The sequence below is a fragment of the Cryptomeria japonica genome, chromosome 1 (genome assembly GCF_030272615.1).
Source record: "Cryptomeria japonica chromosome 1, Sugi_1.0, whole genome shotgun sequence".
NCBI lineage: Eukaryota > Viridiplantae > Streptophyta > Pinopsida > Cupressales > Cupressaceae > Cryptomeria > Cryptomeria japonica.
The window spans coordinates 642,309,645-642,325,562 of record NC_081405.1 but is presented as its reverse complement, the minus strand read 5'-3'; the positions used below and the strand labels follow the sequence as shown (position 1 = coordinate 642,325,562).

At 35.4% G+C, this 15,918-nt stretch overlaps 1 protein-coding gene across 3 annotated transcripts in view; it reads right to left on the bottom strand.

Annotated features, from left to right (window-relative positions):
- Positions 1 to 15,918, bottom strand: part of LOC131042467 (uncharacterized) — a 254,284-nt gene that overhangs the window by 156,001 nt on the left and 82,365 nt on the right. For all 3 annotated transcript variants that reach the window (XM_057975760.2, XM_059220584.1, XM_059220580.1), the window contains 10 exons: positions 12,305 to 12,406; positions 11,965 to 12,168; positions 11,547 to 11,707; positions 8,187 to 8,345; positions 7,895 to 7,990; positions 7,371 to 7,737; positions 7,131 to 7,244; positions 5,475 to 5,570; positions 4,927 to 4,994; positions 28 to 151 (listed from right to left, as the gene is read on the bottom strand). In XM_057975760.2, the coding sequence (XP_057831743.2) occupies positions 28 to 151; positions 4,927 to 4,994; positions 5,475 to 5,570; positions 7,131 to 7,244; positions 7,371 to 7,737; positions 7,895 to 7,990; positions 8,187 to 8,345; positions 11,547 to 11,707; positions 11,965 to 12,168; positions 12,305 to 12,406 (1,491 nt within the window). The remainder of the gene's footprint in view (positions 1 to 27; positions 152 to 4,926; positions 4,995 to 5,474; positions 5,571 to 7,130; positions 7,245 to 7,370; positions 7,738 to 7,894; positions 7,991 to 8,186; positions 8,346 to 11,546; positions 11,708 to 11,964; positions 12,169 to 12,304; positions 12,407 to 15,918) is intronic.

The window sequence follows — 15,918 nt, the reverse complement described above, 5'->3', positions numbered from 1 at the left end:
CTAATTGTTGATAGAGATAATCCTCACCTTCCCCGTGCACAAGGTAAAATGACCAAAATCTATCAGCAGCTGGCTGCAGCTTCCAGAGCAATCTATTCTCTCAAATGGCAATCTCACTTTTGGGGCATCCAGATCAATGTCAAGAGAAAACCTACATATGCATGCAAGAGGATAATTAGCATCTCCTTTCCAAACCTATTTGACCAAAATATACAGAAAAATACTTGTCCTTGCATCATTTCATGAATTAAACTTTTGAATGCAGGTTTAGGTATTGAATCACACTGGAAAAAAAACCACGAGGTGTTGTCATTCAGTTTGAAATCTTGCATAAAGACAATAGATAAAGTGATGAAATGTTTTTGGGCCATGGCCCATAAGCAAACTGCCGGCATGGCTTCATAAATAAATGATTGATTATAATCTATAATAATATCACTAATATTACTAGTAGTGAAACAAAAGGCCGCCTTGTTGCTGCCACAACATGCCCAAGTTCTCTAGGAACCAAGAAAACCCCTTTTTTGCATGCAAATCCTGTTTAAATGACATTCAAGTAATATTCTGATATTTCCTTGATCTATTTCTCTGATTTCCTGATCTATGCCACTAGGTGCTTCATCTCCTAATATTTTCTTTATTTCAAAGCCTTGGTCACCATTTCTATAGTTTTGGCTTCTATGGTTCTCATTTTCCTTTGCTAGACTAATGGTTCCTTCCACCTATTGGTTTGCTTGACTCTGGTTATTCCCCTTTTGTCAGTTTCCCCAACCATGTTCTTCTCTAGTTTTATCCATTGTAGGTTTGTTTCACATACTTTACATCAACCCTATTTACCTAACTTCATATCAAAACAATTTATCCAAAGCTTTTTCAATTCTTTCCTCTGCAAAACTCTTCAAGTCCAAAAATTTTCTATACCTGGGTTTACTTTTACTTCCATCTGAGCTTTGTCTTGACATTTTGCCCACCTTCCTTATTCCAAACCTGAAATGAATTTAATCAGAATATGCACCTCACTAATTAAATATTTTGCATGGCCCAGCTGTTAAATATTTCCAGTCAAATCCCTGGACCTGAAATCCTTTTAATTCCAGTTTAGTGCCACCCATAATCCTTATTTCCACCACCCATAATCCTTGCAACTCTCAAGATCTTGTCACATGGCATTCTTGGAGAAAGCCATACCTTACAAGACTTCGGTCAAACTTGAAATCAATCCAACCCCAGTTTATATTTTGCTAAGTAAACATTTCATGGACTTCAATTCACAATCCTTTCCTTGGAAGGCTTACTGAATTCAAAATCTATTTTACTCCACCAAACTTCTTCCACAGTCCAAATTGCTCCAAAGATACCAAGATTTAGCCATATTGTTTGTCCAAAATTTCTCGAACCTTAACGCATGTTGCCCTTGGAGTAAACTAGAGTCATGAGCTATATGCTATGTTTAAAGAAAGGGAAGCCCAAATTTTATTGGATTTTGCATTTGATTCTTTTCAAACTTCCCAAGGTGATTTATATACCTTTTATTGGCTCCAAAATCCCAAAGCTGTTATGATTATGGAATCAGACTTTATATCATTTTAGATAAGGATTTCTAACTCAGGTAACCTAGTAAATTTACAAGCCTACATAAACTCACGATACTTGTAGCTTTTTTCCTATTTAAACTAAAGACCCTTATTTGACCCCACAATGCAATCGGTTGGCTTCGCCAAATGATGCCACCTAGCGAGTTTGAACCCGATAACCTACCATTATGTATCTCTAACAACTCAACACATGCAGATATCCTTGTGTATGAATTTGACATCTAATGTATATAAGGAAAACAAGTTGTTAGTCTGTTACAGGAGCATTTGCTTGATAATGACAACCAATCTACATTTTCAGATAATTAGATTGGAAATGCATATAATTGATTGATCTAATTGTAAAGAATCAACATATGAAATAGAATCAAACCAAATTGCATTAGCTATATCGTTGAATTTGATTATGTTTTTGTGTCCACTGTGGAGGGAATGCTAGACATTGAATGAAAGACAAAATTGAGTTTTCTCTCAAAACAACAGCAACTCACTAATGGCAAATAGGTAAACAAAGAGGTGGCCATCCGGAAGTTGTGATTATTAGATCTCCAAGACTCTATGAGTCAAATTAAAGGTATGAAGAGTCATGCCCTACCATTCCTTAGAAATTACAGCAGCATGGCAAGGCCATTTAATTCCCAACATAGCTAGAATTAGTAAGTATAGAACAAGTCTAGAACAAACCTTTTTCAGTGTGTTCAATACTAATGGGTGACCTCGTCAAGTTTTCTTTATCTATATAATGAGGGTTATCATCCATAAAAGGGTTCACTCCATTCTAGTAGGAAGAAAAAAACAATTGGTGTATATCTGAGGCCCATTCTCACCAGTTTGACACTGGTTTCTCATTGAGGAGGAATGTTATTTCTCAAGTGTAAACATCTATATCAGTATAGAACACGATTGTAAACTCTCCAAATGCAAATGCAGTTGAATTTTATTCATTTGATTTGATATTCTAGTTTTTATTGTATTTCATTGTTACTTGTGCACATATTCATGGTTTATAACAACTGAAGTATCTTTCAAGCTGTTTTCCTTAGGAGATCACATTGCAGATTACGTGAATCTAGTGACAGGTTCTAACAGAACCATAACACCTTTTCTTTTCTCCCTTCCCTTTCCCCTCTTTTTCTTTACCTTTAGATTAGAAGCTTGAATCTAAATTTATGTTTCACAACAAACATTGCAATCTAGTTTAAGTAATTTAATCTATTCCATGATTGAGAAATATAGCAATTCAACCATTAACTAGGAAATGACAACCAGCTCGCACCTTGTGTGTTGATTCATAGGTCACCCTGTCAAAGCCTTCTTTGTAGCCGTAACTAGGTTGACAGAAGCTTGGGAAATGTATTCCTTTCAAGCAAATCTCAATGGACACTAATTATTTTAGTATTTTTTTGCCCCATCAACAACTCTCAGAATTGATTGAACTGCCAGTAATCAACAGCTGTAAATCATAGATGGACATTGCTTATAATAATGGCATCCTCAGTTTTTCAGTAAAATGGTAAAAATGCCTTTTTTGATGCTATGCTAGCATGTAATGTCCCCTTTTTAGCTCGTTTTTGTTCTTGATGGTTTAGACTATTATTTTTGGTCCTCGTAGGCTTAAGCAGATGGTTAGACGGTCCTGGTGGATGGTTAGCAAAGCGTACTCTTCTCCGGAACTCAATTTGATTCAGGATTGGCCTTCGTTTGATGCAGTTTCACACACTTACTATTTATAGTAAGTCAGTGGATGATTGAGAGGGACCCTTAGTATTTTTAGTAAGGCAGATGGATGCGCAGTGGATGTAGTGGTTGACTCCTTGGTTCAGACAGAATCAAGAAATAATGAGTAATTATGGAGTTATGATATTTTAATTATTAATAAAGTAATACTTTATTGATAATTAATCATTAAAGGCATATTATAAATTTTTTATCCGCACTTTATATGTGATGAGGCCTTGACCCTTCATTTAAATGATTAGCAGTGCAATTAATTAATTATGCTTTGGAGGCCAAATATTAAAGCATTTAATATAGTCAATGTGCAAACATTTAATATTATTAAATGATGGAGAAAGAATCTTCTAGATGGGTCGAACTCTCCTTGGAGAGATTATAAAAGGGAACAACAAAGCTATTGAAGGGGGTTTTTTGATATTTTCTTTGATATGCTTGTAGTGGAGAAGCCTTGGGTTTCTGCAGTCTACATTGGAGGTCTTCGGGAATGGAAACTCCCATTGATTCGCATAACTGAGGAAGTGAAATATCTTCTGAGGGGTTGCAGAAAAATGGGAGGAGATAATATAGTCTCTTAATTGTTACAACTTTAGGGGCCAAGGGCCGAATTTGCGAAGGATCGATTGAGATTACATTGGGGATCCTCTGTAGATTGAAGGTGTCATTGATTGGCATATCCTACAGTGATTCTGGACTGCTGTTATCATTTACAGTCTTAATTGCTGCAGATAAGGAACCATGATTTCATTCATACCATGCTTATGAAAGGGCGATTCCCCATGGGTACTTGGGCGCTCCATTCCTTGGAGTGAGGCAATGATTTTTTGATGCTTGTTTGGGGAGTTATAGGTTGTATAAAATTTATCTGAAGCATTTCATATCAGAAACAGGGGCGGCTGCTGTACGTAATGATTGGAAGGCATTAAGAGCTGTTTGGAGTGTTATCTCTCCAACGATTCCCTTAAGCCTATTCCAGGCAAGCATTATCAAACTGATACACAAACCAGCAAGCATAGAGGTTGTATGCAGAGTGTTTGACAATATTCTTTGAGCCTCTAATCAGCACTTTCGAGGTCAGAATTGGCAAAGGGATATTACATAGCACCTCCCTAACATGATTCATCATGACTGGCCATGTCTGTTTACATGATTAACCAACCAACAACCTGTGAGAACATCAGTTAAAAGACAGCCTTGTGCAAATGCATCTTACCACAGATTAGTTTTTATTATTCTAGAAAGTAACCAACCTTTCCCATCAATTGAACTATAAAACCTGCCAGTCAAACCCCTGAATCATTTGGAAGATTTTTCAGAGTGGTCAGTATACAGGTACGGGAAATCACATTATTCTTGGTGCTTTTCCCAAACTATCAGCAGAACTTGTCATTGACTATTGGGTAGTTGCATACAAATTTACAAGATAGAAATAGGTTACATTTTCAAACACTAACAAACATTTCAACTTATTGTAATAACATACGATGAGTTAAGACCTGATGAACAGAAAAGTGTTAGAAAAAGAAAAATGGTACATAATCTGATATTTTTGTGATTACACAAGTCCACAACAGAGGGAGAAGAAGATGGTGAAAACCTGCTTTGCTCTTCTAATACAAGCTGAAATTGTTCTTGAGCTCGGCGAGTTACTTGCTCCAATTTCATCTGCCCAAGCAAATGCAAGGGACATCAAATATTAGCTTTTTCCAGATTATGGAAAATTTTAATGATCAGAGCAATTTTGACAAGATCTAGTAAAATAAATGAATTTTTTTTATTTTCTCAAGCAATATGGAAAGTTAAGAAAACCTTGAAAGTCAGTTTAAAAAGATAACATCTCATACTGTAACCTTACGACACAAACGGATGGTCATTGTAGGTAAACATAGGGTACAAAGAAACGAACATTTTCAAAAAGCACAAAAGACATGAACATTTTTTAAAAATTCCAATAAGAACATAGAAGGTTTAAGATTTGAAAATAAGTACATTTATTTCCATATTATATACCTGCCTCCGAGAAAATATTGGTTATTATATTATGATTCATGAAATTATGTGTACCTTAAGATGATAATTTTTATAACCCTCTGAACAATATAACATTGTCCTCCATATTAATAACCAATAATTGCTATTTAGTACCTGCAAGGCTGTTGCAGTCTCTAGTGCTACCTCAGGACTCACAGAATTGCTCCTTTTCAGGAATTGTGAACACCGTTCAAAGCTTGTCATCCAAATCTGAGAACAATGAAGATATAGAAGCACAGAAATGAAGTAACTGTGAACAAAAAAGGTAAAACCTTGATAACATAAAAATGTAAAGACAAGAAAGAAAGAAAGAAACGGTATATAATAATATATATCTAAGCAAACATGCAGAAGCAATAGCATTGGCAACCATTTTTAGGTCTACTAATAGTAAAGTTCAACGAAAAAATGACCACAAATTTGGACACAATTATTTATCTCCCAGCTTGCAAACAACTCTCAAAGCCTGTCATGATGTCATCTAAATCTAAGATCAGTCAAATTATCAAAACAACAAAGAGCATCCATGAACAAAGATATAAAATCATAATATCAAAACGATAACATAACAGATACCTAAGCAAACATTTGTCAAAAGATAATATCACTTAACATTCTGGATCTAACAGTTAATAAAAATTGGACAACGAGGACAAAAACTACAAGTGTCAATTCAATCATTGTCATGTTTTTAATGTTTAATAGTTTAAACTTTGCCTAATATGCCAGAGTTTCATTTTCAATTCTTATACTCATTCCTTACACATCTATTTATAACTAATTTTTCAAGTACTATATGTATGTGTGTTGACCTCTCCCCCCACCACTGTCCCCCCATAATCCCCAAACTTAGACCCTTGATCCCCCCATCCCCGAAACTTGTCCCCCTGTCAGGAAACTCCATGGAACTATGCAGAAATCTGAAAGAAAAATCATTTATTTTCCTGAGATGGATGTGTTTCAACAGCTGTGGCTTGGAGACAAAACCCTTCAGGTGCAAAAATCATGCTTCTTGAGGACAGGAACCCTTAAGCAACATCCCAGCATTCAGACTGACATCTGGAATACCAGTAGTGCCCAGTTCTGTATGTGGACATGTTTAGTAAGCTCTATAAGTTTGATAAACTTCAATTTGCTTCTGTACATTTTCAGGAAAATATTTTCAATACAAAAATATCAGTTAATTAGAATAGTTATGGGATTGTCTTTTGGCCACACTTGTTTTTCTGGATTCTTTTTTGTATGTTATTAGTAGAGTTCATCACACATTCCAATATTCATTCATGTTTGTAAGCTGAAAGAACAATGAATACAAAGTAAAGGTCATTTTTGTATGTTATTAGTAGAGGTCATCACATATTTCAACACACACACACACGTGAAGTGTGTGTGCGTGTGTTTGTGTGTGTGTGTGTGTGTGGGATTGTCTCTTGGTCACAGTTGTTTTTCATGGTTATTTTTGTATGTTATTAGTAGAGGTCATCACATATTTCAATATTCATGCATGTTTGTAAGCTGAGAGAACAATGAATATATATATGCCATTTAACCTACTAATTACCTAAATCCACCTAACAAGTAACTAATCTCTACTAACTAAAGTGATTATTACATAATCACTTATATTATTAATTATCATTCAATAACTTTTGCTTAGCACTAATTTCTAACAAAACAATAGGTTAAGGCTACTGTTTCAATAAGGCATAAAGTAATAAGTCTATAAGGCATAAGTCTAAAACCAGAAAAAATCCATTACAACAGACATACCGTGACATGACAAGGAGCCATAGTTGCGGATAGTTTCCAGTCTATGGTTTCTCCGATGGGATGGTAAACAAATGCAGTTGCCAGTGCATACTCTTTCTTTTCACTACTCACACTCTGGAGCAAATGAAACCACCATCAAGAATCAGCATTTACACTTGATTTATTCAAGAAAACAATTTAAAGTTTGATTTTGAAAACCAAATTGTAAGCCTTGAATTTAGTGGCACAGGGAAATCTGACCTGTATAAGAGATCCTTCAGGAGCAGAAAGGCCATAGTACTTAAGTTTTACATCACAATGAATGCTCTTGGGATAAAGCCTAAGACCAACTTGAAGATTCTCAAACTTCCCACACATGATTTCTATTTTTTGATTATTTACAATGCGAGCAGCACTCTGTCTGATCATGGCATCCAGAGAAACCTGTACCATGGTAGGAGGCTCCTTATCGGAAAGCACAGAGAAGTCTTCTGCAGGATCATAGCTTAGTAGTTCATTAAGCTTATTCCATTCCTCTTTTGTTAACCTTCCAGGACCTGGTGTACCATGTGCGCTTTCAAATCTTTCAGAAGAAATAGATTGCTTTGAGTCTGCTGTTGTGGTTCCCCTATATAAACATATTAGTTTAAGCATAAACAGAAAGTCACAGAAAATGCTTAAGGAAACATGGACAACAATCTGAACAAGATATCTAACAAAGCATTAAGAGTAAAACTCTTGCAGAATAACATAAGTACATCCATGTAAACTAAGCATATTGATACCATCCAAAAGACCACCAGCTTGATTTCCTTGCACGTTCCCGTTCTAATGCTGCTTCCTTTGACCGTGCACTCTCTACTCTGGCATGAGCAAGCAGCCTGCATGTAACATTGAAGAAAACAAGATTAGTGAACATAAGAACATATAAGCAACAAATAAATTCCAGGAGCAATGTCCTACATTTCGATACCAAGCTACAAGAAACATGTGAAAGAAATCAAACTTATTCAGGCAAAGATTTCAAGAAACATGTGAAAGAAATCAAACTTATTCAGGCAAAGACTTCAAGCTAACCTCCAAAGAATGATAACCTTCGCATCAAGTTCCTTCTCAATTTCTTTGATTTCTCCGTTTTCCACTCTTGGTACTTGTTGCAAAAAACTTGCATACAGTTGAACATACTTTCTACGAAGATGACAGAGACGACGAACATTCTCCCATGATAGGCGGTACCTAAAGAACACATGCACAACAAGAAATTCAGAGAATTAGACCTATTTCTAGAATAGTATTAAAAAGTTTTTGGAAAGAAAATCAAAGTTTCCAAATTTCTTAAACCCACAATTTAAAAAGCCACCAGTGATTTTTCTTGCCTCTCACAAAACATAGCTTTCCATAAAAAATTTTGTGCCATCAGTCAAACCTTCCATTCAGAATCAATCATTTAACTAACTTAAATCTAAATTTAACAAAAATGCATACAAGTCCTCTTTCAATTACATTGTACAGACATAATAGTTATGAAAGAGAGGCATAAAAAAATCTTAAATTACTAAACTATCTCATGAATTGAACATTTCTTTCTTGTCTCAAAGCTTGGACCGTCAAATATGACTGAATCGGAAAAGGCTCATAACATCTGGCAGCCATGCAGATAACATTGCAAATATTTCCTCAAGCATCTCCAAAGCTTGTTAAGACAACAGATTTGAAAATATGTGTGAGAACAGAAAACAACGTAGGATAGTTTCCACAATAATGATATTCTTGTTCAATAACCCTGTGCCACTAAATTATATATAATATTAGCAGTTAAGAAACTACCAGCAATACAAAGTGGAAGATGGAAATGAAACAAAGGCTATTTTGGTTCTCTAATACCAAAATTGAACAGACCCTAATCCTTCACCATCAGCTATCAATTGAACTGACAATCAAATCTATCATTAAATCCTCCACTGAAATATTGTAAAGATTCATCACATTGCTTAGAAGCCTCTCCATGTAGCTAGCACTTTAGGTTATAAGGACAAACGGTATTCTGGATTGAAAACCTTGTTTTTAGCTAGCTTCAAAATTGAATAATATTTCACGTACTATGAATCAAGCAATATCTTGTACCCCTACTGAAACAACTCCGTTCACTATTGCCACTAGAAACCTCTCACAGTTTTACCCCATTCAAATCATTTTGAATGTCGTTTATGTTATTTTTGTGACACATAGGTGTTGAAGGCCGAAACGACGACATGCAATCTTTTTGCTATTATTGAATGCAGGTGCTCATTGAAAATGAAAGAAAAGAGAAGAGTTTCAGGCCCCAAAAGTGAAAGCATATGAATGTGCCAAAATCTCCTCAAGCACAACAAAATGCTAAAAAACAATTTTGACTGATTTTTATAAAATTTTACAAGTAAAATGGATTTTCCAATCTGAAGCCACTAGAGCAATCAGATTTTTAAAAATATTACCCAGGCTCAAAGTGCCAAAAATGCTCCGCTGATGAACCAGAGAAAACAAAAAGTTAAACTGAACTTAAATAAATAGACAAATATCATTTTGTTGGAAAAAGTGCAAGAAATCAATTTTGTCAAAAATATCATAAGGTCCGCCACCAAGCAGAGCAAAGTGTTAAAGTGCAAACATACCCTTTGGGACACAAAAATGGACAACCTTTACATCTAGGTTCTGCTTTTCATTCCATTTAAAGCATTGGAACAATGTTTTTGGTGGCTACAAGATGGTGAAAACAAAAGTTGAAAAGAGTGAAAGCAAAAATGGGAGAGACACACAAATTGGTAATTTTGTCAGGCCCACTTCTGAGATTTTTCTCAAAGATCCCCAAAATTCTCAAAAATGGAGGTCAATAAACAGGAAATCAAACCAAGCATAACTACACAAACAGATCTCAGGTAAAGGTGAAAACCACTCAAAGCATGAAAATTGTTATATTGAAACGCTTTTGGCAACTGGAGAGAAAAAGCAAGAACTGCCAAAAGGTATGTTGTATGTACAAAAGTGCCAAACACTTAAGGGATATCAAAATGATAATTATCTTTTGCATGGATTCCATTTTTCATCACGATTAAAGTATTCAAAATCTTCTTTTGAATGACTAAAAGATGAAATAATAATGATTTTGCCCCAAGATACAAAGAAAGGGTGAAATTTATCATGAACAATAATGTTGCTTCACAATGTTCAGAAAACCAATATAACTTTTAGGATGTAATATGTCGGGCTACATTTGCTTTTATACAAATATTTAACGAAATGTCACACTGAGAAGTTCTTACTTTGTGATGAAAATTAAGTGTTTGACAAAATGGATGAATTGAACAACTGAATTAATGACGTATATCTGATATATTAACATAAATCCAATTTACTCACTTTTAACTATCATAAATTTGCACATGTAACATGATAAGTTTTATTACATTTACAGAGTTGTAATGGGACTATCCTCTGGAACTCCAAATTTCTGGAAGAGTGCTAGACTTCCTAGAATGGAATTCCAACAATGGTGGAGACTTCAACAATTCAAAGCAAGCCCACATTACTTTTTGGGTACAATTTCGACTTTCTGGGAACTCTCTACATTTCTGGGAGAAGCTTTCTATTTATGGAAAGCACCAATTTTTATAAAGTTTAACTTCCAAAGCATTAAAGAATATTTTGGCACGGTCAAAACTCATTTTTGGTCCATTTTAATATTTTTTGTACATTTACCTAGTGGTGCAGAAAAATTATTTAATAATTTAATAATTAAATGTAAAGTTGTCAAAAAAGCAAGCATTAAAAGACAACTTATGTTAATTATTTAATTGGAGTATAAAGTCAGTTTTTGGAGCAAAAAGGATTATTTTTTAAAAAGTGATTTTAAATATTAATTTTAGGAAAGTTCCACAAGGAATCATAAAAGGAGGATGAGGAAACTCATTTCAGCATTCTTGGTACTTGATATTTTCTAAAAACTCCATTACTGTGTAATTCACTCGAGGTCACAGTTTGTGCAGAAAGATTCCGCAGTGAATTCATCCAAAGTTGACAGGTGTGCATATTGATACAGGTTTTGCAGGCGCTTACGCGAAGAAATCTTTATTATTTGCAAGTCAACATTATCAATTTCTAGGTATATATTGAATCAACAGATAAAAATTTTATCTCAAAATTTTCATAAATTTTATTTCTGAAAATTATCAGAAATTATTTATAGTGGTTGTGTGCGTGTTAAAAAGCAAATAAAAATATTATATTTTAATATCAGCTCAGAATGTACCGAAGCCATACCTCATAAATTCATTCCACATAAAACACTGGGCTTGAATTGAATACATTTCAATGTTTTGACATTTCACATTCACCTAAAAATATGTTGTTTCAGAACAATTTCATACAAACAAAGGAACATCCCATTCATAATAATTATACCACATTTTGTTTTGTTGATGTAGGCTAGCTTGACAAGCATAGTGCCACCAAGCTTGAACATTTTCACTCACTGAGACCAAGGGCCTGAAATGTGAGACCTCAATACGTGTTCGATACCTTGAAATCCCTTCCAATAATTTCATGCCATCACAATACTGAGCCTGTACACAAGCAATAATATCAGACTAGAAAACAGCAAGAAGAAAATGGACTAGTGATTGCATCCCACATCAGATGTGACCAGTAAATTTATTATTACCCTTTGATGTGACAACTAAATGTATTTTTACCATTTAATATATATGATTAATTAACAGTGAAGCACAAACGCTTACAAAATCTAGCCATACAGCTGAACAATTACCTGTGAAATAAGACAGAAATGAGAAAATAATGAGTACAGCACTGGAAAGATTACCTCTGAGACAGTCAAAGAAACATCATTTAGAATAAGAGACATTTTCTGAGAGGGAACACTTGGATCTCGCTTCTCTTGCTTCCCAAAACGATAATACTGGAGAGTTCCATTAACCGGGCAGAGCAAGTACTGGCGCCCTACAGCCCATTGTGATAGATACTGCCCATTTTCATTTTTTGATTCTTGAATGCCAGCTTCAAACATCTGTCATATGATGTTAAGAAAGCTCTTCCACTTGAGTCAAGAAAATTGCAAATTGACAGGTGTCATGAGATTAACTTAATGCAACAAAACACAGAAACAGCAGCAAGTCAAGATGTGTGGAGCCAGTTAAACAAACCTCACTCCATTCATCAGCAGACAATTCCCCCCAACCCTTATGCACCTTCCATGCAACACAATTGGAATCATGGTAAACTGCAAAACTCTGTAGCTGCAATGACTGCAAAATTCCAAACAAAAACACTAAGATACAAATTTAAAATCAACCTCAATTTTTAGAAATAACATAGCTTGCGTGAACAAAGCTCTTTAGAATATAAGTAAGCAAATAGACACTGCAAAAAGTTAAAATATGTAAGAATTGTGAATGTGTTCTCATTTTATGTTATAATTTAAATGTTCAAATAAATTTTAAAAATATATAAATACACCCACCCAATAGTACCATATGCTTCAGCAGTTTGATCAGAATGTCTTATACAACCATAAGTACCTATTTTTCAAACTTATTTAATTTTTGGACAAGAGATGGCACAAAAACAAATGTCCATAATACAAAGCTTACTAGATCCAGTTATAAGACATGAGTTCAACAAAATGCATGTGAATGTTTCCTCGATTCAATGGTTCGAGAACTCAGCATACTCGCCAACTCACAAGAACTTGCAAGGCAAGACTGGTTAGCATATCACTAATATAAGAAGTCACCAGCAAGTTGCAGGCAATTTTTTGGTGAGCAACTTCCAACAAAACTCACGAGTGCTGGCAAGTCTGTGAGGAAAACTTGCCAGCAGTAGAAAAGATAGGAAGAAGACAGAAACACAAAAAAACAAAACATAAAAAATTTCAGATGGAAAAACAAAAAACTTTTCCCCTTTGTTTGAATTGAAATTATTAAAAAAAAACATTTTTTTCCCAGTTTTTTAAGTATTTTCGCATTTTTTTCTGGATTATTCCCGAGTGATTGGGTTGAATTGCTCATTCAGTCCTGATTCTGAGTAAGTCAATTATGATCGAATTAACAAAATAGATGTAGAAATGCTGAGCTATGGGATTGGAAAACCAAGAGAATGCTTTTTGGTTTGCTTGTCATTCCGGTGACCCTTTATGTTGGTGTTGGAAATAAGCCACACCCGGACCGACGATGTACTGGTCCAAGAAGGGCCAGTAGCTCAGTGGTAGAGCACTCCAGCAGTGTATGGAAGGTCCTAGGTTCGAGTCCTAGCTGGTCCATGTCTCAACATGGTATCAGAGCCAAGTCCAGGCTAGGAGCCCCAAGCACACGAGAGGTGTGGCTTAAGGGGGGGTGTTGGTGTTGGAAATAAGCCACACCAGGACCAACGATGGACTGGTCCAAGAAGGGCCAGTATCTCAGTGGTAGAGCACTCCAGCAGCGTATGGAAGGTCCTAGGTTCGAGTCCTAGCTGGTCCATGTCTCAACACTTTACGGATGTGAAATATGGGGCAGCAGTATGTCAGTTCAGAAATGGAGACAACTGGAAAGAATTCAAAAACACCTAATCATAAGCAGTTTTCCATATGAGATTCTTTTAGCAGAAACCGGCACTTATCCTTTGGAAACTTTAGCGATGGTACGCTTAGTAAGCTATCTAAAGAAGATTCAAAATATGGAAGAACGGTGCTGGCCTAAGTTGATTATGGAGGAAAGACTAGAGAGAAGGAAGAACACATGCATGAAATAAAATGACAAATGGATGAAAATATGGGACATGAACATTCAAGAATGCCCAAACATCAATGCAGAAATTAAAAAAATTGTGAAGGAAAAATTCAGAAGCAGGTTATGGACAAAACAAGATGGACGCAAAAAAGTGTATTATATAACAAAATTCAACCCCACAGGAGACCATGAAGAAAAAGCTTACATAGGAGCGAATATTAAATGGAAAGCAAAAATGCTAATGGCGCAGCTCCAAACCAGCTCTCATCACTTGAGATGTGAAACAGATAGATGGAAGGTGCCTAAAGAGGAATGGGAGAAAAGAATATGCTTATTTTGTAACACTGGAGCAGTCGAGACGGAGCGACATTTTGTCATGGAATGCCTGGCATACAGTGACATCCATGTCATTTACGAAGACATTTTGAAAACGGACAATTTAAACACGCTTTTTGAGGAATCAAAACTCAAAAAAAGGGCAAGTTTGCTCATTAAGATTCACTGCAGAAGAGCAGATCTCGAGAAGAGGTTGCATACTGTTTAAGGTCCTTTTACCCAGATTTTCTGGGGTATGTGCTGTTCGTGAGTCCCATAGGCTGTTTTGGCCTCATGGACGTTATTATCCATCCATCATTCATTCATTATTTAAATTCATTTTACAAATTTAAGCATTATTAATCTGCCAATTTTTTCCAGAATCCCAAGTCGGAGTCATGTTTTAGGCCTGTTGAGTCTTTGCTGAGTTCAAGTTGTTGAACTATGCTAAATATTACCAACCAAACAGAGCATCAGAACCCAAATACTCTGGATAAACTTATGACTGTAAACAGCAACAAAATACAAAAATCTCACTTATGTAGCTTAATGATATTAAAAATGGCTTATAACAAGATAATTGGATTAGATTACAACCATGTAATAGTAGAAAAGCCTTATAACAAGGACGAGCAGCCAAGTAATGATCTATTGATGTAAACAAATGCATGATGCCATGGTTTACATGGGATTTGATTTGGCATATGCTAAGGTTGGCCAACCTAATTACTCTTAGCTAAGATTATTCAGCATATAAGTAACCAAACCTGCAGTTGTCATTTGCTCAACATATCAGTAATTTAAATTCAAAACCAACCACTTAGAACCAGCCAAATTATATCTTCAGTTAAGACTTGACCCTTGTTCCTGCAAAATCTAATGCACAAGTGACTCACACTTTGACCAGCTCCATATTCAACAAGTTTCAATTACACTGGCCCTTGGTTTTCTTAAAAAAAAATCACACCTACATTCCCTAACATTAATACAATTAATAACCATATAGTTTTATTTTGGGTTCCACTCACTTATCATTTGTGAACACTGATAGTTGTTGGACTTTAGTCCCATTGACCTATTTTGCTAATTCATGCACATTCATGTAATTCTATCTTTCCTTTTTCTCATGTGTTTATTTACATCGTAACAACATATTAAGGAACATTAATGGTACACAGACAGAGATAGTACATTGTGTTGTTATAATCACATTGCATAACTCTCATTATACCTATGTTAACTATTGCACCAACCAAACATATGGCCATGAAAGAGACCACCAAATTTCACAGCCAAATATTTTTATACACCTAGGATTTGGGGTCCAAATTGGAGATCTATTGACTAGGCTCACATAATACAGGTTTGTATGCCAATGAGTCCACATATATTTCATTGCAAACTGACAGTTCCTCACTGCTTAGTCCAAGCGCATTTTGCTTCCAAGTCCATTCTCCTTTAGAGTATTTTCAAGATTGCTTTCTATGCTCATAGACCTGAACAATTAACAACTGGATTGTTAAAAAGGATATACACCAACAATACAATCAACTGACTTAGATGTCTCTTCCACAACAGCTTAACCTGATAATTGTTGCAGATTTTGTCACTGATGTCAAGTTTGAAGTTTGGACAAGTTTTGTTTGGGCTGCTTGGGTAGCTGCTTGAGGTGCATGGTTGCTTGCTTCAGCTGCTTGGGTGTCTGCTTGAGCTGCCTGAGTCTATGGTTGAGCTGT